This window comes from Sinohyriopsis cumingii, chromosome 4 (assembly GCF_028554795.1).
Source record: "Sinohyriopsis cumingii isolate HCF-2022 chromosome 4, ASM2855479v2, whole genome shotgun sequence".
NCBI lineage: Eukaryota > Metazoa > Mollusca > Bivalvia > Unionida > Unionidae > Sinohyriopsis > Sinohyriopsis cumingii.
In genome coordinates, this window is record NC_142964.1 from 74398865 (window position 1) to 74425480 (window position 26616).

Sequence of the window (26616 nt, forward strand, 5' to 3'; positions counted from 1 at the left end):
TCTTTATCTCCTTATCTGGATGTGTCTATCTGATTATATGAGTCTCTCTGTGTGCTTCTTTCGGTGTGTTTGTCTCTTTCTCACTCACATTTATCTTTTTCTCTTTGTCGTTTTCTCTCTCCGTGTATTCACTCGTTTGTCTTTCTCTGTGTGCATTTCCTCTTTCCCTCGGTGTACCTCTGTCTGTCTGTCTGTCTCTCATTGTCTCTCTCCCTGCTTGTGTCCCTAACTGTGTGTGTTTTCTCTGTCTCTGTTCTTCTATCTGTCTGTCTGTCTGTCTCTGCCAGTCTCTCTGTTTCTCGACTGTCTATACACGATTGTGTGTCTCTCGCTCCACCATCGCACTCTGTATCTCTCTGTGTGGGCCTCTATGTATGCGTCAGTCAGTCTTTCTGTCTGTCCGAGTGGGCAAATAAACATGACAAAATTATGACACTTATCAAAAGTACACGGCTGCAGTACAAATAACCAATAGTCCTTAATAAGATCATTTATTTCTATAATATATGATAAGATATGACGACATATTTTGTTTCTAAAAATAATGCAATGACTAGTTTCGTCTAGATAGTCAGCGAATAAAATTTGCCCTACATATGCAAGCAAATCTAATGTGTGTGTGTGTGTGTGTGTGTGTGTGTGTGTGTGTGTGTCAATAAACCAACATATCACAGCGTTTTATTAGCATATTGACATTTTTATAGCAAGATGGAATTGAACTGATAACAAGAGGTCCGAGTTGGTCGGAAATCGCTCACCTGCCTCATAGTAAAAAAACAATTGTTTTTAGCACAATTGACGGAGCAATATAGGTTGACAAATATAGTCCAGCGGTCTGCAGCAGCCAAAATAGTTTAACGGGCGGCCTAGAAAAACAAAAATTAAAAATTGGTACAAAATATCATATCAAACATTCCTACCAAGTATTATTCCACTTTGCCAGTACTAATGAAGACAAACTGTGGGCGGTTGCTAACAGTGAGGCAACCCCATCCCATTGCAGATTCAGAAGAAATTTCCGTTTAATCTTTCCACGAAGCTGAATCGAATTTTAAGAATATCCAAAGGAGAACTACCATGCCTGCAAATTAGAGTTATTATTTTATAACATCAAATACATTCTTTTGAAAATTCTGCCACTATATCATGAAATTGAATGAAAGGTAGTGACCTTATATCAGTCTGAATCTGTATATGTTGAATCGTAAACATTGTCAATTGTCAAACCACCAGGAAACCACGCCATTTCGTAGACAGACAAGCGTAACACGCTGACATAATTCATTAATGACTCACACAGGGCCTAGCTTTGGACTGGTTCGCAGTCCATGCTAATTTCGGATTTAGGTGGCAGGGTCCAGTTTCGTAAATTGGAAATTTCTTAACTTAAGGTTATGGTGTGACTTTTTCAGCTATTTTTGTTTACTATTTAAAGATGTGGATATATTTGTGAACTAGGTGTTTCTGTCTTGTGCTGTTCTTGATACTGATGTCAGGAATGTACACCTTCCATAAGTACTCTGCAGTATGTTGATAGTGAAATACCAATAGTCGGCTAGGAAGAAGAGCTAGCCTCCCATAGCAGTAAACACCCGAGTTTGGGACAAAAATCGGCTTGGATGACAACTATTTTCAATTGCATCAGCCTGTTTAGTACACATTGGTTTGCAGAATTGTCATCTAGGAAAGTGGCTTGTGTTTGCACTTTGAGCATCACATGGTGTCAAAAATGACCTTCGGACATGAAAATGCAGGTAGAAATTTTGGAGTTGGGGCGCGTAAACTGCTTCTGCTATGAACTGCCATTGACTTCTCTGGTCAAGTGGTTAATATTCTTATGCTTTGTTTTAATATAGGTATCCCAAAATATGGACCTCACTTGTGTATTTGATTTTTATGATTTTTTATGTTAGGTCGCTGATTGCGGCATTAAATTTGTACATAAACCTGGCTCCTGCCCCCTTAGCAACTAATTGAAAACTTCTCAGCAGTAAATGAAAAATTAGGTTGTAAAGAAAATAACAAAACATTATTTTCATCTGGTTGCTGTAGAAGCCGAACGGTCGTTAGGGATGCTGCCAATAATATAATATTGGCATGGCATTTCATGAGAAACATTTCCACAATGTAAGATCCAATTCACATTGTTGTTTTAGATAAACTGTCAAATATACAATTTCCGTTTGGTGGCGATGAAAGCCGAATGTTTGCTGGGATGGAAACAAACAAAAATAAAATTGGTATCATATGTTATAAGTTCCATTTTAAGTTTAATATAAATTTAGAATGGTTCGAGGGTTTATAAAAGTTGTCATAACATGATTTCTGATTTCCACCTGATCGCTATTAAAAGCAACAACAAAATAAGACGACGCCCCCACCCCCCACCCCCAAAATTAATAATAATCAAAGAAACAACCCTACAAGTGAAAACTGGCCATGTGGTCCCGTACATGTAAACAAAAAAGCACATGATCTATAGAACGCCAAATCGTTCAAAATGGATGGGAAAAAAAGTATTCCTGATCGAGTGGCAGTTATCGACAACGAGTTTAAGAGAGTGTGCTAGACTGTTCATTAGACGAGATTGAAAGATTATATTATGAGCTGGGTAAATCGTTGGGCTAGGGAGTGAGAACTAGCAGGAGTAACACAGAGCCAGCAGGAGAGGGCGTCCTAAGCAATGGAGGGAAAGTCGAACTGTGCGTGCTTAAGTAATCCAGAAACAATAGGAAAGGATCTGAGAAAATGTTATACGTAAACTGAAGATGTGGGTGGGTGTGAATGTGAATAAGAGATTAAAAAATCAAGTAAGACCAAGAAACTAAATAAAGTGGGGGGAAACAGTCAAATTACGTAAAATGCACCCTGAAGCTAATTTCTAACATTTGGTCTCAAGTTATTTCAACCGGTTAGCTAATGTAAAGAAATTTAATCGGTGGGCTCGCCGGGTTCCTTGATCATAAAAGAAACAAATCATTCAAAACTCCTTAGCTGTCAAAACGAGTTCGTGTAAAGTTTGTTTTGCATTGCAACTAAATAGTTTTAATATTTTAGATTAGATTAAATTACACGTAAAACCTAATTAAGTGATCAAAAAATAGACAGCACGCCTACTGAATTTCATATGCTTAAATTAGACGGATTTTGTAAACAAGATTTTCCCTGAAGTCTAATTCTTTAAAGGAAATTAAACACGCATTGAAAATAAATGTTTAAAAAAATCAAATAGTTTAAAAACCTAAACGCGTCATCTACCTATAATTAAATCCATTCCTGCTAAATTTCAGTTATCTACGACAAGTGCTTGTGAATGACTACATACGTACAGACGAAGAGGACCAAATCAGCAGATTCTGTTTGAAGCAGTGGAACATACATTTTCTATTCAGTCAATGCGGTATGTGTTCAAATATTCACATCAATTTGCATTCATATTATCTGGTTTAAATTTGATTAGCACAGATATCGAATATAGTTATAAAGGTATTTGAGGTACAGAAAGACTGTCCTTTGTTTATGGCAAAGAATATATTTTGATACGGAATAAGTAGCTGATAGTGATATAATATTTGTCCGTTTTTTAGAGCTCGGGTTATAGCTAGCTGAGACGAGAAGTAATCGTAGGATGAGCTGGAGTAATCGTAGGATGAGCTGGAGTAATCGTAGGATGAGCTGGAGTAATCGTAAGGCGAGAAGAAGAGATCTCAGCTTGCCATTTGAGATCTCATGTCTGCGGTGTGATCTCTGTAACTCATTCAGTGATCTCTCCAGCTTATTCTATGATCTCGCCAGGTCACCCTTTGATCTTCCTATCTCGCCCCATGATGCCTCCAGCAATATATATATATAATCTCTATAGTTAGTTTAATCACGATTACCATAGCTCGCCCGCGACTTCTCGGTCTTGTTTACGGCCCCTACATTTAAAATATTTTTCTGATCAATTTTGAACAGTTTGGCGTTCAATAATCTTTTCATTTTGCCATAAAAGCCAAACAACTTTTTAAAATAACCTGTCTCCCCCCCCCCAAAAAAAAAAAAGCGTTCTACAAAGTTCAATCAGCTTTGGAGTTTTCAGAGATATCAACACCTTTCAAGTGTTCACGGTCAGATGATGGACGACGCATGGCATGCCCTGGTTAATACAACGAACGAATATTGCAGGCGTCTAGATGTGTTACCTTTTGTCTACAGGAAAGAAGAAGAAAAAAAACCCACATTCCTTAAATACAATTAGCCACAGTAAATACGGAATTAAAAATGGTCCTTCAATTAAAATTTGATTTAAAATGCCGCAAGATCAAAATGAACCTTTTTTCATGATGCTTTACTTATCACTAGCAGGCCTGTAAAAGAGTTCTTCAGGCTCCGGTTCATAATTAAAAATATCAAAATCTAGCTGGAAAACATCTCTCACGTCTTCCAAAAGAGACAAAGGCACATTCTGATATGCTGATACAAAGTACCGCTTTCTCTGTTCTTTCCACTCTTTCGCTGACTTCTTTGACGAATTATACTGGTTCAGAACCAGTCTAGCAAAGACGGCCTCAGTTTCATTAAGATGGCGCACTTTCAGTAAGTCTGCTTTGGGAAAATTTACTTCACTGGGTATGTAACCATTAATTTGGAAAGCCAACCATAGGCGTTTTGCAACATCATGTTCGTGAAAACAACCAGAGAGAAGGTGGGTTTTCAGCTTAAAGTTATATGTGATCAATGTCTTTAACTCTTCCATAACGTGGTCTGCAAAACTTGTGTTATCATTATTTAGATACCCCAGGCCTAAATCATCAAGAATAAATGTAGCGTCTGCACTGAATGATTCCTGTTTGCCTATGTAGTCAAATTTCATGTGGCATGGGCTACACAACCTGTGAACAGGCACATAATGCTCGTTCATCCTTGACCCTGACATTCTCACAACGTAAGTGAGGAACTCCTCGAATGTGACGTCATTCGCACAGCGTTTGGAATATGCCGTAGCATTCTCGCGAACACTTAATACCACGTTCTTTGCATCAGTCCTCCAAAAATCTGGTAACAAATATTTATCAATGTATGCGGACCATAGTCTCGTGTAAGGATCTCTTGTGAACATGAATGCTTTCATATAAGCCATCTTCGTTCGTGCTGCTGGTTCCGACAATCGAAAAACCTTTATATGTTTTAAAGGACCGTAATGAGTGTACATTCGCGGAATGTCGGCTGGAGTATTTGGGGTTCCATTAAAGTCGCGATGGATGAAACGAAACACACGTTTCCAGTATGTGCAACCCACTTTGGGCGTCACACAATAGGCAAGATTAAGGCTGCTGGACGTCCATGCGATTCCCTGAATTCTGTCAGTGATGTCTTTGACATCTGATGAATTTGAGCATTTATCCAAAGCAAAATCTATCCTCTGCTGCATCGCCTTCCATTTTTCATCATGTACTTTATTGGTAGCTGTTGTAAGTATCCGTGTTGGGTTTGTTGCCATATTTGGACTAAAATATTTATTTTGTAACTGAAATAATAATAATAATCATAATAATAATAATAATAATAATAATAACAATAACAACAACAACAGCAACAATCATCATTATCATTATCGGTACATAAACATTTTTGCTCAGCACAGAATAATGCATTTAATATCAGTGCTCTTTTGCTGTTAGAGTGATTAAATTAAACTGTCATAATACAAAAGATGTTAAGTTTTACAAATATGTGCATTAAATGAGTACCCTTTCTGGACATTTTAAGTTTACGTAACATCATAAGATTGTTAGTCTCTTAAAAGTTACCGCTGTTCCGTAAGAAAATTAGCGAGGTGAAATAAAACAAGCATCCCAAACTAATACTGGCACATTTCGCCGATCGGGTTGGACAGTATATATTATAATATATCCAGGAGAAGACTCTAAAGACTTGATAAGGCACAATATCCTTATGGTTCTAACGGCTGTTCTATCGCAACCAGTGCAAAGAACGGTATTGTCTTGAAACAAAAACTAAGGACATCAAATGTATCTACCACTGAACCAAACCAAACGTAAACTGTTCTAAATAATTAACCTTGTCAGGAAGATATTCAATGGAAACTATCGACTTGTAAAAGTGATGAACTTTATTGCTTGAAACTAACTACCAAGTCGAATCCACCTAATTTGCTACAACATGTATATTGCCGTTAAATTGCTACAACATGTATATTGCCGTTGTATTGCTACAACATATATATTGCCGCTGTATTGCTACAACATTTATATTGCCGTTGTATTGCTACAACATGTATATTGCCGTTGTATTGCTACAACATATATATTGCCGTTGTATTCTTACAACATGTATATTGCCGTTATATTGCTACAACATATATATTGCCGTTGCGTACATGAAATTACTCACCAGTCTGTAACATTTATCAATATCCTCTGTATCTTGGGTGATGCGATTAGATAGATCACCGAAAGTAACTGAAACAATCAGAAAACAATGATTTAGTGATTTAAATGTTGTTAACGTATTTTACGAGTTGTTAGCAAATTGTGAAGCAGGTTAATATGCTCTGTACATATTTAATGGCTAAAATGGTAGATGGTTCTTCTTCTGGAACAACAACAGCACTATTACTACTACTTCAACAGCAGCAGCATCGTCATCGACATCGTCATAATCGTCTACACCATCTTCATCACAGTCGTCATTAGTATCAAAATCAGCGTTAGAAGGGGTATCATGAGTAGCACGAGTAATATAACTATTTACTTTAACATCTTCAGTGTTATCAATAATAAATGTCATTTATTTGTAATCACGTAAAAGTAAAGTTACCCTCTCCTATGTACTTATGCAAAGTGAAACGGCCACGGGGCGAATGCTGACTGTACTGATTGCAGACAACGAGTTAGGCAAAATGAAAAATACAATTCCACTTAGCACAAACGGTAGTAGAAAGAAAAAATATTGTTTTCATTTCTGCTTGAAAGCAACAACCAAAGGACGAATATTATTGTCCGATATACCCTGAAATATGTAGCAACCTACATAATATAGGCCAACTTGGCGCCTTTCAGTAAGAAGAATATCTTCTGCCTTAAACTTCGTCTAAAGTTATATAATTCCCTACCTAACGTAAAAACCTACTCTTCAAAAAAGAAAACCAATCACCCCATATCACTTACGATTCATCATGCACTTGTGCATAAATTAAGAACCTCAGTCTGTCTCAGGTGATTTTTTTTTACCGTCGTCAGCGAGAGAGAGAGAGAGAGAGAGAGAGAGAGAGTCACAGTTTAACACCTTGCGTTGAATACATTCAGTCAGTCAGATAACAAAACGTGAACTAATGGCATTTCGTAAGGTATTGATGGGTGAACATTTGACATTGGATTATGTTACTTTTGTTTGACAAATACAAGTGGCTGACAGAAAAAAAAATCAGCTTTTAATATACGCTTGGAAAATAGTACCAACACTGTAACAAAGCAGTTCAATCGTGTGCAATTATCCTAAATTTCAATTATCTGCATGACCAGTGTACATTAGGAAATATACTGACGCAACACATTGAATCTGCAGCTTGGAATATAGTATTACCAACGTATCTACGTAATTCAATCCTGAGAGATTTTAAATGGATTCACATGTCCGTGTGGCACACTAGTGTACTAGTAAATTTCGTTGTGAACTATATTAAAAGGGAAAATACCATAAAATGTAAGAGCCTATATGTCTTGCTGCGTTATTTTCTTAAGAATGGTCAAGAAATTCACACACACACACACACACACACACACACACACATTCGTTTAGGTCAGTCATTAATCTAGGTCAAACACGATTTGTACTGGTTGAATGAAACAAAAACAAAACCTGTCTCAGCTGACATTCAATATATGTATAGCAAACTTTACTGTCTGATAGTTCGTAAAATCGAACATCTCTTTGGCTAAAGAGACACGATTTCATTCATCTTAAAATATGTAACGTAAGCTGAGGTCAAGTCATTGTATGGCTAACATAGCTGTATACTTCAGAACTAAATTCCAGCACACTCCATTTTTGGTCTTACAATGAAGCAATGTAACACTGCTTCGGAAACATTATGATTAAAAAGAAAACAATTGGCTTACGTGATGCTCACAGAAAATAGAACATGCTGCCTATCAAATACGTATCGACGTTTTCAATGAGAATCCCCAGTATATACACTCTTTTACATTTTCCATCCAAACAGACGTGCTGTACTGTTACCAATTCTAACCAGACTCGTCATTTTAAACTTTATCCAGTAACACATTACATCATGTCCCTATTTGGCGTAATGTAAGATTCCCCTTGTCGCTATAATCTTTTTACCCTGTTTTAGATAATATGCCCACAGGAGGTTCGATTGCCATGTCATGCCATACCTTACGTACCATACATATTCATGGAAACCTTCATTGAAGGCTTGCATCGTATGGTTCACTTCATATATATATTGGTAGGTAAGCATTTATCTCTACTTTTCACTCCATTAACATGTATTATTTGCTGAACATTATTCCTCAACAGCATCGACTGTCGCCCTGAGTGGCCGCGTGATCTAAAGCGCACACCGTTCAGGATCACGGCCATATCACCTCTATCTACCTGGGTTCGAGTCTCGGGCTCGGATAACATGGGTACGTGAGAAAGCTTGCTAGTAGTTTCTCATGGGTCGGTGGTTCTTCCCGGGGTTTTCCATGGTTCTTCCTTCAGCAGTTATACAGGCCGCTTTGTAAGGCCGCTCTTGTGCTGAAAAATGGCATTAAACCCTGTAACAACAACAACTGTCGCTTTCAGTTGTATATCTGTATTTCAGTCAGAAGCTTTCTTACATAACTGAAATTGGATGGCGATTTATGTTTATTATTCACATACCAAAATCAATTATAATTTTGGTTTCTGAGTGTCCAACGGCATGTAGAGAACATGCCTAGCAAACGGGCGGCCGAGCACCTTTCCCAAGGTCACACTGAGGCAGCCAACCCAGGCTGGCCTGGTTGATTATCGAACCCACGACCCTTTGATTACAAATTCGACTCTATTAACTGAGCAGGCCTGGCCTTGGGCAAGGCAAACGAGATAACCGCGTTAAGCCCCTCGCTTCCTGGAAATCAACTCCGCAATGCAAATCGTTTGCTGGGGGACCCGCTCATCGCTTGCTTCCTTGGGCCCCGCACATCCTATGGCCAGGCCAGCAACTGAGCTACCTTGGCTGCGAACATCGATTGAAAATTCTCAAATTACATAGGGGGTTACTGAAAGCTTGCCACAAATATAAATTCATGTGTAATAAATGCCAATAACAGAATTTAATAATATTTATTAGAATACATTACTTATCGCTGCATAATGCGCACTCATCTGCAAACAGCGCAAACCAATATATGTCGTCTTCTCATGCGCTTGTTCCGTTCGTCAAAAATTATTAGTAGCAGTAAAGGTATTGGACATGATCTGCTGGTGGATTACGCGACGGTACCTTTTGGGTCAGATCTATTTGCATTTGCGTTTGCGTTATATAATGTTGCAAAAGGGCATCTACATTAAAATATTATAAAAACCTTCACCCACCCCAAACAAAAAAATATCGCATAGAAAAAGAGATCAGAAAACGTTGACATTGCAAATTGCTACAAGAATGGAACTTCGAATATACAAATGTATCGATCAGATTTACATATAATGGGGATAGTAGAAACTCATTTAAAGGAGTGCATTTGAATGACAGTGATTATATTGATTCCACACCCAATGCCATGGACTATTTCCATGGAAACAATTTAAATCGTATTGCTGTCAGTATGGCTTAGATTGTTTGTGTCATTACGGGTTTAATGAGCCTTGGGCTAGTGATCAACTCGGAAAATGAAAATGTGCGTTGCAATTTCACTCTAATGAAGAGCAATGAAGAAATAGCTTAGACCATCGTGTATTTATTTCATGGCTGATGATGTAGTATTTACTTAATCGTTGTTCTTTTCGTATTTACTCAATGACAACATTTTCATCTCAACAGAGCCAGATTGTCTAGAATGTATTCACACCATGATCACTATTGAAATTGGCTGTTATTCTACTATATGTAGGCTTGTCGTTGTTGTCAGTATCTTTGTAGTCACACTCAGTAAAGCGTCGCATGGTATAATGGGAAATAGGATATATTCTTAACATGTGTGTTATAAGTATGATTGCCTGTATCAGATTAAAGCTGTTAGTAGTGACAGTTGGCCATAACATTAATCCCAGAATTATGGATATTTTATACCGGAGACTGTCAATAGGTTCCTTTCTGTTGTTTATTTTCCCATGGCTGACTGAGCCTGGACCAGTTCATGTCCTTTGATAAGGCACAAATGTTAAATTAATTAAGATCCCTTATCTCCAACTCTTATTAAAACAAGAGCAGAGAGATGATGCAGGCAGTTATGTAGCTAGGGCTTTGTACTGTAAGCAACACTGGTTTTTTGTTTTTGTGAAGATTTTAGCTTTATTTTACATAGAGTTGTAGGACCCTTACTTGGTGTTTGTGTGTCTTTTGAACCCGAATGCAACAATGTGAAAATATAGGAACGAAAATAGTATGAAAATTATTTAGCTAATAAGGCTATATTTTTCAATCCTAAGTATATAATAATATTATTTTATTAGTTTGACCTCTTTATAAAGTCAAGACAAAATAACTCCACAATAAAATTATTTTGAAAAAATTCAATTAAAAATTTTTCGGATAACTTTCCAGCAATCTTTAAAAGTTCTTCGCAGTAATAAAGAAGTAATCAAGCTTCATCTTTTACTTGTGAGCAAATACGGCAGATAGAAAGACGTAATTTCGCTTTGAATTCGATGCCTATTTTTGATAGGTCAAAAATAATTAATGTACCCTGTTCGATTGACAGGCCCGAACTTTCCATTAATTGGTGCTTGTGAAATTTACATCACCTTTTTGTGCAAAAGGGTGGTAGCGAGAAAACGTCTTTGCTTTTTTTCTCTAACAGTTGATCGTTCTTTCAATATTCGTGTCCGTAAGTTGCAAGAGTAATTGTATACAAAATTTATTTAGATCTATTGTAGTTATTTTACTTTTAATTTCCTTGCATTCTCAGACGATAGTTGGTTGATTTGTTTCAAGGAGCTATATTAAATGTGACCTTTGTCCCATATGATTGGTACCTAGATTTCTATGATAAATATATCATGCATGTTTGATGTATCAGTTTGTACGTGTGCTGTTTATTTCTCTCTGAAATGTATGTGATAGGCTGTTCATATATAATACGTATATTATACATGTTTGATTTATCAGTTTGTATGTACACTGCATCGTTCTCTCTGAGATCTATGTGATGGGCTGTTCAAATATTCCAATATATAATCTGTATGTTGTTTAATGTTTAATACACTTATGAGGTTATCAGTATACCACGTCCTGTTTGGTCTTTCCATTCCTTTCACGTGTGAGTCTGTATGTCTGCACTCTCTAGTCTGCTCTACAACATTGATTGCGTTTACACATGTGATAGTACCCTTGCGTTTGATTTCCCTATCCCTATAGGGATAATTAATTGCCTTGTTTTGATACGAAAAAAGTCCTGTAAACATGCACACGAGTGTTTCAACAATTTAAAAAGATATTATTTATTTTTAGGAACATCATTTGCGCTGTAAAGAAGTATACGACTGGAATGAGCGTTACGTTAGTCAGTTACTGGGTGACTGATGTTCGTACTGGCCAGTCACACAGCTGTTGCTTTATTTCGTGGAATCCTTTAGATATACAATGGTAATTTATGGGATAGCGACTATATGAACTTTACCATTTTAACTTCAAGCCTGCCAAAAGCGGCAAACAAACATTAAAGGCTGATATGAACATAGGGCTCTAAACATTATTAACAGAGAAATTCTATTGGAAAAAAAAATATTTAAAAAAATTCAAGGCATAGCTAACTAATATGGAGAATGATACTGTAATATTACGTTCGTAAACTACATATTCCGTCAAGAAACGAGTACCCAACTTTTTAATTTGAAGCTGTTTGGCTATTGGCTGTCTACTGTAACACTTTCAGTTTGCTATATGGATTTTACATCATGCAAAAGGTGAAATTTTCTGAATGATTTTTTATCAAAAATTGGGATACGTACTTTTGTCATTTGTGCTGTCAATTCATTTAGGACTCATTGAAAGCCGCATGCGAAGTATGTTCTTCATGAAAGTTTTATAGCGATTTACATGTAAATTGTTCAGTTTACATGAGTGTTTAAAAAAACTAAATTGAATCTTAGTTGATTGTAATTGTACTAACAGTTCATACTCCGTAAGTAAACCCGGTATGTAACAAGCAAACTGGTGACGATGTAGAGGTGATTTGTATGAGCAGGTGGTATTTGTATAAGGGTATTTTTATGGGGTTTATGTAGCATGTATGGGTGTAGTCTCCGTGGCGGAAACGGAGACATGAAGTGTCGCGTCAGGAGAAGGAAACGGAGGAATCTTAGATGAGCGACAGCATATCAGAGTACTTGCGGAAACCAGGGATTGAACTCTGGATCGCACACATACAAAGTAAGTCTGTGCGAATAACCAAACCCTGATGTAATTAGACACCACTGAGAACTACGTTAGGAACGACTTTTACAAAATACCGTAAGATATTGTTGAGACTCTGCGGTCATAAACTAAATAACAGAAAGAAGCAAAACTACCATGTTGTGTAAAACTCACCATATAATTTAATTATCAAAATTATGAAATGAATGTTTAAGAGGTGTTATGCATATTTGATTTAATTATATCTGATTTAATATATATATATATATATATATATATATATATATATATATATATATATATATATATATATATATATATATATATATTTAATTATATCTGATTTAATATATATATATATATATATATATATATATACATATATATATATATATATATATATATATATATATATATATATATATATATATATATATATATATATATATATATATATATATATATATTTCAATATAATTGTTTGTCAGTTTTAATTTTATTTTTTATTTTTCATTACATGCTAGTGTAATGTAAATTTATTCACTAGAGATGATACTTTTTTTTCAGAAAATAGTTTGACATTGACTGTTCGTTTTGTAAACAACCAGATGTTGATCTAGATCATGGCCTTGTTTCAAAATTTGTAGCAACCACGTAAATAAGTTCTATTTTTATTTTAAAATGATTGGTTGTGTCGAAGACTACGTGCTTAGGAAATAAATATTTTTTTATTTTATTTCTTAGAGTAAAATGATTGGTTTCGTCAGGGCCAGCTTGGGTGTACGTGTATTTTAACACGTACCTAATTTCTACGAGCTTCTAGGACATGATTACGTGGCCCCCTTTTTACGTTTTAGAAGAAGATGCAACCTTTGTTTTGGAGAGTCATTTTATGTAGAAGTTGGGATGTTACACTGAAAGTTGTATGTTGTGCTGTTTTGAGTTATTTCAGATTACTTGGATTGGAATTATTTCAAATTGTTTGGATTCAAAAGGATTAATTCTCTTATTTTCCTGTAAAATACGTATGCTCATATGAAATTCCTGAGCAAAGACAGCTCTAATAAAAATATATTTGGATTTCCAAAACCGGAGTGATAATTCTTGTTTCATAAGGTACTGTAGATTTCAACACTACAGGTTACAGCATACGTCATCGTCTTCAGTCTTGGATTCTTCGTCGGGACTCGAACTTGAAATCATTAGAATATTTTGTTATTAGTTCTACTAAAATTTTATTCGTGGATTATTCTTGGAATATTTTTGGATTTGATTCTATAAAACCGTAAGTTCATAATTATTTCTTCATTTTTACAGAAATTTTCAAGGGAAATAAATAATTCTATTTTTTTTTTTGTTCAAAGCTTGTTGTTTTCACTGTTTCTTGTGTTGCTGTTTATTCGAGCCTAAACACGTGACATAAGAAAGGAACTTACAGTATAATGAATGGAATCGAAAATAATCCAATAAAAAGTAAAAAAGAATTGAATGTTTCTAATTAATTCCAAATCTTTGGAGAAAAACAAATGGTTTGTCAACGGTCCAGACATATCACGATGGCATATGTCCATAACTCCTTTCGTAAATAAACAGGTATATTCAACTATATTCAGAAATATTTTGTTTTTATTCCACCTCTATTTTAGTCCAATGAGCATTTAGTAATTAGAATGAATAATCCATAAACAAATGTTTCATCTCGAATAATATTAAAACACAACATTAAATACGTATGCAGAATGATTTTGTAACAACATAAGACATAAGAATGAAATAATTTTCCAGCCCTACATACTTATATACAATATATACAAGAATAAGCGGTGAAATCGCATTTTACTCCCTACTTGCTACGTAACATTTTGCACATATCCCACATCGCAAAACATTCCACCAGACCAAACCCATCCAATGGGAAATAGATTAACTTTTCTAAGAACCCACTTGACCGACTACACAATAGCAAATAACTGCAAACATGTAAACATGTTTTATTATTAGAGACATGACTACAGCTATTTATAGATCCCATGCAATCAACAGGCACTCTTATTATCTTAAAATAGAATTCATAACCGTGTACAAAACTTAACTATATAATATCTTGATTATAGAAGATGATACAATTTACAGCCGTGAAAAAATACACATATTATGGATACAGTCATGTTCCCCGAGTTACAGTGATATAACTATGCATAACAACACGACTGCAAAAGGCAGTGCTGTCCAACCCGCGGCCCGCGGGCTGATTTTATATGGCCCCCCAGAGCTTGAGCAGCTATATAGTCGTTGCTTTTCATTTTTCTGCTGCGGCCCTCGCTTCAAGAAAAACATTTTTCAGTGGCCCATGGTGTAAAAAAGGTTGGACAGCACTGGCATAAAGGATAAAATAGGAACAGTGTCGGCCTTTGCCTTATTTTCTTTAGTTGTGCATTCCACAAGAGGCAAATCACCAAAATCAACCGGATTTATGTTTCTACAATTGGTTCCAATGTTGTTCCCCCCCCCCCGTACTTTGACTGAAAAGGCACATTGATATTCCAGCTGTGTGTAGCAACTGCGTTAGTTGCTCATGCACTTACGCACTACGACCGATCCAATCATTCTAACTCGAATCCCTAGGTACGACAATTCTACCAACGGACTTTGGAATAGTAATTGTTCTTAAAATATAGAAATGGAGAAGGACTAAATCCAAGGAAGTTACCAGCTGAAATGAAAGGCGACTCAAAAAGTTTAAATCATATCGTTTATGGTATCATGGACATAGTCCTGGAATGTATCAGACAACGGCGATAACAAGAATCATGCAGCTATATACACAAACCAACTGGATTACATACATACATACATAGATACATACATACATACATACATACATACATACATACATGCATGCATGCAGGCAGGCAGGCAGGCAGCAGGCAGGCAGGCAGATCTATTTTTTTAAGTGAAATAAAACAATCTAGTGACAATTAATTGCGCCTTATTTCAAGCAAATATCCTGAATGTCAATAGAGATAAAATGGTTTCATAATAATGCAAGAACGTTATTACGTTAAAAATTTCTTTGTATCACGTCAATTTCTACGACGACGTAATATTATTCCAAGTGACGTTTTCTGGCTCTCTCAGAAATGTATATAGAATCACGCCAGAACAATCAAACAGTTAAGAGAGTTATAATTTGTCCTAGGGAACAATCGAACCGTGCCGCTAGTAACAGTAGCTATCGCTGAACTTTGTTGAGATTTCGCCTTAACCTACTCCATTATGCACTCATCTAAAATTTCGTTGGAACAAGGTCGAAGTAAGTAGACACTTGAGGTGCATGAAAACTCACTCTCTAAGCGAACGGAATATAATACTCAGCCATATGCTCAAGCCAACTTGATTATATATATATATATATATATATATATATATATATATATATATATATATATATATATATATATATATATATATATATATATATATCATCATCATCATCATCTTTATTTCCTTCCATGGAAGATTACATGACATAAGAATAAATCATCTGAATACAATCAATAAATACTTTTTAAAAAAAATTCTGTATTAGAATACAAATTCTTACACAGTATCAATCAACAAAGTGTTCGTCAACTCATAAGTTGCAAGTTTCAGTACCTTATTTACAGAAGATAGCTGCACACTGCATGACAAAGTATGCTGCATACAGGACGAATAGCTTGGAGTTTTCTTTGTCGATTACTCCTGATGGTAACCTTTTACCTAAAAGATATTGTAGTTGCAGCTCATCTTCTGCATTAAATAACGTAATGTGCAGGCTCAGGGGAAATTTATCAGTAAGGAAATCCCAGAAAGAATTTCGAAAGTTCGACATATAAGGACAACTAACACAACAATGAAGTATCAAGTCTGTATAAACATTCCCACGTCTAATACACATATCAAGCTGTGTTTGTGGAACAGTAGCCCATAGTTTAGCTACATATGTAAATACCTTAGTGTGTTGTCTGGTTTTAGCCGACTGCACTGAGGCAGGTCGTAAGTATTCGTGTATCGAAGAGAATCTATCAAAATCTGCTTGATTAGACATACGAACTCTCCAGAGGCTATTTTCAAGACCAACAATTTTTGACCTTACAATTTCTTTCCAATTATGTTTATCTGGAATTTCAGAATGATGTAAATAATCAGTTAGATACCCGAGCAAGTCAAACTTCTTTGAGGTATAATATAAATTGGAAATTAACCCGCAGCTTGACATGCATCCGCTCAAAATGAAGTGAAATAACGCAACGTTAAACACACGTTTATTATGTACATTGTTAGGCATCAAACACAATCTGTGTAAAAACATCAATTTTCTTCTATCAATTTCGGACTGCGCTGATGTCCATCCTAGCATTCCCAGGGCAATGTCTGATCTTGTATGTATTGGAAAACCTTGTAAATGTTTGGCAAAATACCTCAGAGTTTTATCCAATAAAGCGAGGTCACTTTTTGAAATGTTACACCATAATTCACTTCCATAAAACATTGAAGGGAAAATTACCTTTTTAATTACATTTGCAGCAACCAAAGGATTTAAACCATTCGGTTTAATGCCAATACCAAACAGACCGTGAAAAGATTTTTTCCCTTTCTTGCATGCATCGAGTATTGCGTCATGCGACGTCAGCGTTGAGTTAATCCGGTGACCCAGGTGTGTTGCCGAATCAGTAACCGGCAAACATGACGGGCCAAGATACCATTTCATATTGATATAATTCTTGTATTGGGGTCCGAAAATAATAATGTATGACTTTGTGACACTAAGCTCGAATCGCCACTTATTACTGTAGTCGTATGCTATATCTAACAGCTTTCGTAGATTGCTAGGATATATAGCCAAAAGTGAAATATCATTAGCTAGGGTTGGATTTCCCACAGCTAAGGATCCAATCTTTGCTCCAAATCCACTATTTTCTAACTGTAGCAGCAAGTCATTTATAAATATTGTGTACATCAAGGTTGACAAAACACCCCCTTGTCTCACTCCTTGGCCAATTGAGAACCACTCTGAAAATTGCCCATTTACAAGAACTTTACTCTGTAAATTTGTATACATGTTAAAAAATATCAAAAGGGATTTACCCGTAATTCCCAACGTGAATAATTTAAAAAGCAGTCCTTCGTGCCACACGGTATCAAATGCCTTTTTTTTTATCAAGAAAAGCAGCAAAAACCCATGAACCCATGTTTACATTATATTGTACTGATTGCAACAGCACAAAACTCGCTGTTGTGCAGTCTAAACCTTTTTGGTAACCATGTTGTTGTGAGCTGGGTATTCTAGAATATGCTCAAGCCATATGCTCAAGCCAACTTGATTATATATATATATATATATATATATATATATATATATATATATATATATATATATATATATATATATATATATATATATATATGATCTCAAATGGGTAATGATATAATAGTGAATTTATGAAACGAGTTGAATAATGTCCAACTTTTGCGAGCTTTGGCGAGCAAAAGATTGACATTATTCAACTAGTTTCTTAAATTTAATATTATATCATTACCCATTTGAGATTCTTTTTAACACATAGTTTTTATTTGAGTGGAAATTATTTAGATAGAAAGAAGAACGAATACTTTCGTTCATTCTCACATGCGGTGCACCTTTTCATTTGTTGTGCATAAAATATCTTCCCAAACAAAGTTGAACTAGTAAAAGTAGATTGTACTTTTTACAAACTATTAATCAAAGAAAAAGCTTCCATCCGAATAAACGGAACATTTTATAACGGCAAAATCATTTTTCAAAACAGAATGATCAAATGCGATGTGATGCCACATTGTTAGATACGGTACACAGTAGGCCTAGAGTACATGTTTACCACAGGATGTCCCTTTCAGAAAAAAAAACATTGCATTGTTGCCATTTTCATGTGAAATAGTATTGCTGGATGCAGAAATTCCCACATTTACTGCAATGCATTTGTGACCGGATATTTACAGTATTTGACTGGAACAATAGACTGCACATAAGACGTAAACAAATTTCTTTTTGAGTCGGATTTGCATCCCATATACTCTGCGCAAAGATCAGCTGTGGTTGGATCAAGTTCTGTCAGTTAAGAGACCCATTTATGTCCAAATTTTTCTGTGAACAGAGTTGAGTTTATTTACTTCTGTAAGTTAACATTTAAACCACGCTTGTATGTACGGTGGATTCTTTATCTATGCTATAGATAAACCAACCCTCCCCCACCCCGGCATCAAATAAGCAATGCCCTTAGTTTTACTTTGTTGTTCTTGTTATGTAGTTTTACGCCTTTTTCACATTATGATATTGTTATACGTGACATAACAAACCCTTGTAGGGGTAACATATCCATATTCAGACAGCCGAAATAATTTTTCCTCAATTTCCTTTCGCGAGTCGAGTTAAAAAATGGCCGCCAAAAATGTTCATTCAAAATAAAACATTCCAGAAGGCGGGGTTAAAAATGAAAACTGTTTTCCTATGATCCCATCCAATCATTAAAGAGGATACTGCACAATAATTTCATGGGCTTTTTTGGAAAAAAGTGATATTTTAACATGTGGTAATATCAAAAATATCAATCTGCACATACTATAGGAAAACTCTGCCTACTATGTGATATATATATATATATATATATATATATATATATATATATATATATATATATATATATATATATATATGCATGCATACATACATACAGAAATTCCCACATTTACTGCAATGCATACATCCTCTTATCAGTAAGTCATTAACCTCCTCAATCCAGCAGTCGATTCACTTCATTATTATCTTTTTATGCTTCCTTGATGTGCCCATTACGATGGGAACTACACACACCAGGAACAGAGATGTGCACTTTTTTGAAGATCTTGTTATGTCTGAGAATATTACATGAATCCTCACATGAAATGAAGTTTAATGAAACTAATTTCAACTGTATGCGGGATTTATTCATCAAATTCCATAAGATGCAATAACGTTTAACCACACATCAGCACAACACGGATTATATGGCACCCACATAATTTCATAAATTTCATCCCAACTAAACATTATTTATTATAAAATTAAATGTTAACTTACAGAAGTAAATAAACTCACCTCTGTTCACAGAATAATTTGGACATATATGGGTCTCCTAACTGACAGAACTTGATCCAACCACAGCATCCTTTTTCGCAGTATATATGGGATGCAAATCCGCTTCAAAAAGAAATTTGTTTACGTCTTCTATACAGTCTATTGTTCCAATCAGATACTGTAAATATCCGGTCACAAATGCATTGCAGTAAATGTGGGAATTTCTGCATCCAGTAATCCTATTTCTACATAAAAATCGCAACAATGTAACGTTTAGTTCTGCAAGTGACATTTTAGGGTAAACATGTACTCTAGGCCTACTGTTTACCGTATCAACGTGACCTCACATAGCATTAATCATTCTGTTTTGAAAAACGATTTGGCGTTATAAAATGTTCCGTTTATTCGGATGGAAGGTTTCTCTTTGATTTGTAGTTTGTAAAAATGTACAATCTACTTTTACTAGTTCAACTTTGTTTCGGACTATATTTTATGCACAACAAATGAAAGGTGCACCGTCTGTCAGAATGAACGAAATTATGTGTTCTTCTTTCCATCTGAATAATGCCACTGAAATAAAAACTATGTGATAAAAAGAATCTCAAATGGGTAATGATTTAATATTAAATTTATGAAACTCGTTGAATAATGTCCAGCTTTTGCTCGCTAAGGCTCAAAAAAGTCGGACATTATTTAACTCGTTTCATAAATTCAGTATTAAATCGGTACAATTTGAGATCTTCTATATATTAAAGGTACGATATGGGCTTATTAAACATCTTATTGATGACGTCATGTGAATAATATAATCTATTTTGGGGTTTGCAATGAGACGAGGAAATCCCAGTCATGTGGTTAAATTATTTATCTCCGCACGAGACTTTGCTCAATGTAACCCTGTGGTTAGAATTTTCTTGACTTGGTAAAAATACAAGCACAGATTATTTTTCTCACCCAATTTTTTCCAATCAAATTAAAATAACCTGCACTTCCTCTCACTTAATATAAAGGTCATCAGGGTTTGTACTATTTTATGAAAATCTGAGTAATTATTTAAGTAGAATCTAGCTATCTTATGCCGCTCTTAGAAAAAAAGTTATAATTGTTACGTATTGGAAGTGTTGAACATGAGCGTCTAGAGCAACGTGTTATTGTTTGTAAGCACCGAGCATTAATACGAATATGTTAATGAGGATAGTGGGATGACCTGTCGACCCTAAGTACACAAGAAAATAGGAACATAAGAACATTTGATAGTATTTCTGTATTATCACATTTAATCGATGGATGCCATATACAAATAACAAGAAGTAATTAATATATTTTATGCTGATGACTTTTAACTTTCATCAGTTCTAATTTGAAAAAGCATTATAGTCACCAATTGTACAATACTATACTGGATACATAGCTCTAACGAAGTGTATAATGACGGTGAGGAGATTTATAAATCATGATTTTCTTGGAAATTTATATTTATAGTCCTGGATATAAGGCGTGTGTTGCTATTACTAGTGCAAGGATGGATATCTTCTTTTAGGATAGCATCAGGTGCGGTCGCAGATTTGGTGGTGGGGGAAACATGCAGTGGTCAGCTGTTAAGTTTTACTGGTGTACATCAAAACGTGTTTAGGGGTGAAATGGGTGGGGGCAAGTGATCTATGTGTGGGCGCCCATGAACAGCGTGTGGACTGATGAATGAGCCATTCTGATCTGAGTTTTCAGCTGCAACTGCATTATTATGTTTGATTCAATTGGGGCAGACTGGATGTGTTTGACAAAGTTTGAAAAACGCAGGTCCTACATAACACATTTCTGGTTGTTGCTGGCTTTGCGGTAGCTCTTGAGAGAGTTTAAATTTTTTGTAGCCAGTGATAAGCATAGCCTGTGTGTCTGGAACGGTGTTGTCTTTTAGATTTTAGCATAAATATTTTCTGACTTTTGAGTTTATGTGATATGTTTATAAGTCAACTTGGGCAAGTTTATTTTAACAGCCCTTTTTTAATTAAGGTACTTCGCTTTCTTGTCCCAACTGCTACCCGTACAATTCCCTTGCTCATTTGGCACAGGTGCATCCACTTGGGTTTTAAGGGATAGGTAGAATGAATGGTCAGGTTACAAAAATATCTGAGGCGTTTGTTCGTCTTACATCTTGAAATATAGGGTACAGTCTTGCTTAATCATTGCTTATATTTCTTACATCCTCCCCTGTCATTGTCTTCGTCTGTCTCTCGTTAAACTCGTAATATTCTAAATTGTGTACACTTTCTTGCCATAAAAAGATATCACCCACAGATGTTTCTGTGTTCTTTACCCCTTCACCTTTACTCCAAAGTGCAACATATTTTTAAACCATGAAATGTTTTTAAAAAAGTTGATGGTGTGCTAGGGACTAACAGCCAGGATTCAGACAGTTTAGTCACGCGAACAGCAAAGATATGTTTTCATTTATGAGCTCTGCCAAAATAGCTAGACTTCGAATGCGTGTGTGTGTATCTGTCTCTCTCAGAATGTTTTGTATGGTCTGTTATCAGAGTTTGAGAGACCTTAAGATGCTTTATGAGTGTAGTTCTATTTTTATACGTATATGTTGTTTGATTTTATAACAACTCCGTCAGACACTGTAGAAATCATCAAGGTTTTCTTCTTTTGAAAAGTAGTTCTAATCACGTGGACACCATGACTGACACAACTGTGCGGAAACAACCGACTTGAGTAAAGTTAGTAAATCAGAAAGATTTTTCTGTTGCATGGGTGAAAAACAGTTATCCATGTGTCTTAAAGTATCTTCCAATAAAGTTATCACTTTATTCATCAACATATATTGATGTCGTCCTCTCAAAACTGCAACACATGTTCATGCATTTGTAAAGTTTTTGACAAAATAATTTCCACATTGTGAGAGCGCTACTGTATGCGTGTTTCCTGAAGCCCAGATAGCTGAAGCTCGGCTGTTTTATTGCTTCGATGGATGAGTCGCAGATCCAACATAAAGCAAACAGAAATGATAATACCATGGCTTGATTTGGTGTTATACGGTCTTTTTTTGGTGTCCGCGCAGTGCTTAGAATGTGTTCAGAAGAGGAGGCTTTCCCAAGAACCATGTAAAACATTTAATATAAGTTCTAATTTTGTTTCTAGTGATATCATTTAGCGTGGTAAGAGTGAAATTACAGACGTAGATGATGTAGCAACACATCTAATGAATATGTCAGAAGTACTGCTGCGTCTATACATAGCGGACGTACTGTGTCCGGCCAGTCATCGGTACACACACTATGGTTTTGGGTGACCAAGATACAATTAATTTTTCATGTAATAAGTAATGTGTGTGTGTGTGTGTGTGTGTGTGTGTGTGTGTGTGTGTGTGTGATTTGGATTTTAAACGCAGCTTTACCATATTTTTTTTCAGTCATATCACTACGATGACTGCAGTGTGACAGTGGGGCATCATGCCGCAGATATGTAGCATCTGGTCACACCCAGTCACATTATCCTGACACCAGGCTGACCAGTCCTAATACTAACTTCTCAACGCTGAGCGCCTAGCGAGGCAGCTGCTAGTACCATTTTTATAAGTCTAAAATAGGTAATTTCATCGGTCCAAAAAAACAAACCATCATGTGAACACGATCAGCTGTTAATATTTCTGAAAAAAACTGTTCGACGAACTTCATTTAAGTGTTAAAAATACAGTCGACCAACCAACCAACCAACCAGCAGAAATTACCACCTTGGAAAATGTCTCCCATCTTAGTATGTGATTCTAAGAGGTAAATTCATTTTTCTGTACATATCTTAAATGTGTACCTTAAAACTCTAAGGTATGTCGTCCTTGCGTCAGCCACTGAGGAAATGGGCAGTGGAAAATTCACTTTGTTCAATCTGAGTTGGAACACTAGAAAAGTATTTTTTTAAATACATTAAGTATTTTAATATCACCACGTCTACAAAGTAAGTGTGTGTGTGTGTGTGTGTGTGTGTGTGTTTACGTGAGAAAGAGGGAGGCTAACAAACTAAAAATAGCTCTGTTAAAGTGTATTTCATCCTGACTTTGGTAACAATTAATCGAGTTGGACCTTCATTTCCTTATATCCTGATGCCAGCATCGCTTGCTTACAGTTACATGTCACATGTTTTCGATCGGAATGAACAGTCAGTCCATTTATATGGTAGGCCAAAATCGTTCAAAATGGATGAATTGGACCGATTGCAGGGTGAGCTGGAGTAATGTTAGAGTGAGTTGGAGAGATCGCAGAGTAAGTATGAGTAACCGTAAAGTGAGCTGCGTAATCGTATGTGAATTGGAGAGTGTTGAGTGAGCTGGAGTAATCATAGGGTTAGCTGGATAGGTCGTACGTAGTGTGAACTGGAGAAGGCGAGCTGGAGCGATACTACGGTGAATTGGAGTGTTTGTTGGGCATAATCGATAATTAGCTGTAATGGGGAATGAAATGATGGATAATTCTATCCGGAAACTGTTCATATAGGTCTTCAAAATAGCAGTAAAATGGCTTTCGCTGAACCTAATAAGTTTCACTGACTTTCTTTTTCTTTCCATCTAAGTGCATTCAGCAGTCATCTACGGGTGAATTATCCCGATAGTTAAAACTGTTGCGAAGCTGTATTCTGGTTGGGACCGCTCGGTGGCCTATTTGGTAAGAACGTCCGCCTCGGATGCGGTAGGTAGCCGGTTCAAACCCCGGCAGAGTCATGCCAGTTTTTTAATATAAAAATGATACTAACAGCCGCCTAGCTTAGCCCTCAGCATTAAGAAGTTTTAGGACAGGTCAGCCCGGTGTCAAGATAATGTGATTGGGTCGGACATGATGCCACATGTCTGCGGCATGGTGCCCCAGTGCTAAAATGCCACACTACACACTGGAGACATCGTAGCGATATGACTAAAATTGTTTAAGTTACGTTAAAATCTAAATGATTTGGATCGTGTAGGCTAGGGATTGATATTGCTATATCTGGAAATTTTATGCCTATGAGTTGCTAGTTAGCAAGTAATGTAGTTAACAGAAGTAAAATCTATTAATTATTTTGTGTAATTACGATATGAATTCTTTTAACTGAGAATCGATGGTATTAACATTAAAAACGCCTGCCGACCGACATTTAGTCCAGTCAGTAATATATAGTCCACAGCAGCGGCGTACAAATGGGGTATTAAGAGGTTTTGTTTTGCTATAGTCATATTATGAATGCTGAGCAGCCGCTAGGGAGAGACATTAACTTTCATGCACTAGCGGTGTGTATATCGGATACCAGGCAGCCTTAGTTTCTGCTCATTTATTATAAGACGATATCTGAACAAACAAGACTGGGCTTATTGTTAAATCCCAGAAGGAGAGAAAAACCTGACATATGTTTATCTTACTTATGTATTTCTTTTAAAAAGAAATTGTTCCATGTAAGCATCATACAGTGGGGAAATAGAGCAAACAACCAAGTTACAGTTGCTGACGCGAAAGAGGCTGTGGAGAGAGAGAGAGAGAGAGAGAGAGAGAGAAGAGAGAGTAAGGCGACTCTGACTTGTCACCTATGTTGACTTAGAAGGGTCCGGAAACAGCCAGGTTATGCAGGCATGCAAGGTAATTTGAGTTCGATAGTTGATAAGATTTCATGATGAAATTTTCTTTATTAGTTTAACAGAACGGCTAATTGCATTTCTTATATACTGATAGTTTATTTCTACGAGAAACTGTATCATTCAAATTTCACGTTCAATTTCATTTTCTTTGTGTAATTGATTAAATTGTTATATTTTACACGCGGGAGCTAGTGTTTTTCAGTTCTATGTCTCTGCTCATATCTCTATTATTCCTTCCATTAATTTTATGTTTTAGGTTATTATTTACTCGATCAGGGCAATAACATTGAGGTCGACCATCCTCAAGATAACGATAACCAAACCAAACCACCACCAAGTAACCAGAAACGATATGATGTATTAATGTTAAAATGAGTTAAGATGAGTAGCCAAATTCTAAGCAGTCTGCTAACAGACTGTATTTCCGTATATATAAATTGTTGTTGCATTCTATGGTGCATAGTAATTATAATGCCATCGTATGTGCATACTCTGCAGATGTTTCATTCAACGTTTTAAAACTTACACAATGACTTTTTATGACAGTTAATGCATTACCGAGACGAACCGTTTCTCGTCTTATCTCTGCTACATTATGCGAATTATTGATTTTCTCTTTCTTGTTTTTCATCCATCAGCAGCACATACGTACGTGCGTACGTGCGCACGCATATACATACATATATACATACATACATACATACATACATAAGTACATATGTAAGTACTGTTATATATATTTGATTTAATTATATATGATTTAATATATATTTATTTCAATTTCTATGTTTGTCAGTTGTTGTTTTTTTTTTTATTACCTGATATTGTATTGTAAGTTTACTCACTAGAGATGATACTTTTTTCAGAAAATAGTTTGACCTTGACTGTTCGTTTTATAAACACCAGGTGTTGATCTAAATTCTGACCTTGTTTCAAAATTTGTAGCAACCACGTAAATAAGTTCTATTTTTATTTAAAAACGATTGGTTGTTGTCGAGGTCATGATGGAACTTCGTGTTTAAGATGTAAACAATTTTTTTACATTTTTTATTTCTTAGAGTAAAATGATTGGTTTTCGCAGGTCACACTAGGTGTACGTGACCTTTAACAAGTACTTAATTTCTATGAGCTTCGAGAACATGATCACGTCACCCCTTGTTTACGATTTAGAAGACCATAGAACCTCTGTTTTGGAGAATTTTTATTCTCAGCAGAAGTTGGGCTGTTACACTGGAAGTTGTATATTGTGCTGTTTGGAGTTATTTCAGATTACTTGGATTGGAATTATTTCAAGTTATTTGGATTCAAAAG

The 26616-nt window shown here is 35.8% G+C and overlaps 1 protein-coding gene across 3 annotated transcripts in view; it reads right to left on the minus strand.

The window, feature by feature from the left end:
* Positions 1 to 475: 475 nt before the first annotated feature.
* LOC149801463 (carbohydrate sulfotransferase 8-like) overlaps positions 476 to 26616 on the minus strand; it is a 66808-nt gene continuing 40667 nt past the window's right edge. For 2 of the 3 annotated variants that reach the window (XM_089955614.1, XM_089955613.1), the window contains exons 2-3: positions 6397 to 6464; positions 476 to 5509 (exon numbers count right to left, since the gene is read on the minus strand). In XM_089955614.1, the coding sequence (XP_089811740.1) occupies positions 4331 to 5509; positions 6397 to 6464 (1247 nt within the window). In that variant the 3' untranslated portion in view covers positions 476 to 4330. Of the gene's footprint in view, positions 5510 to 6396; positions 6465 to 19727; positions 19882 to 26616 lie in introns of those variants that run through there. The other variant, XM_089955615.1, reaches the window with a different exon arrangement.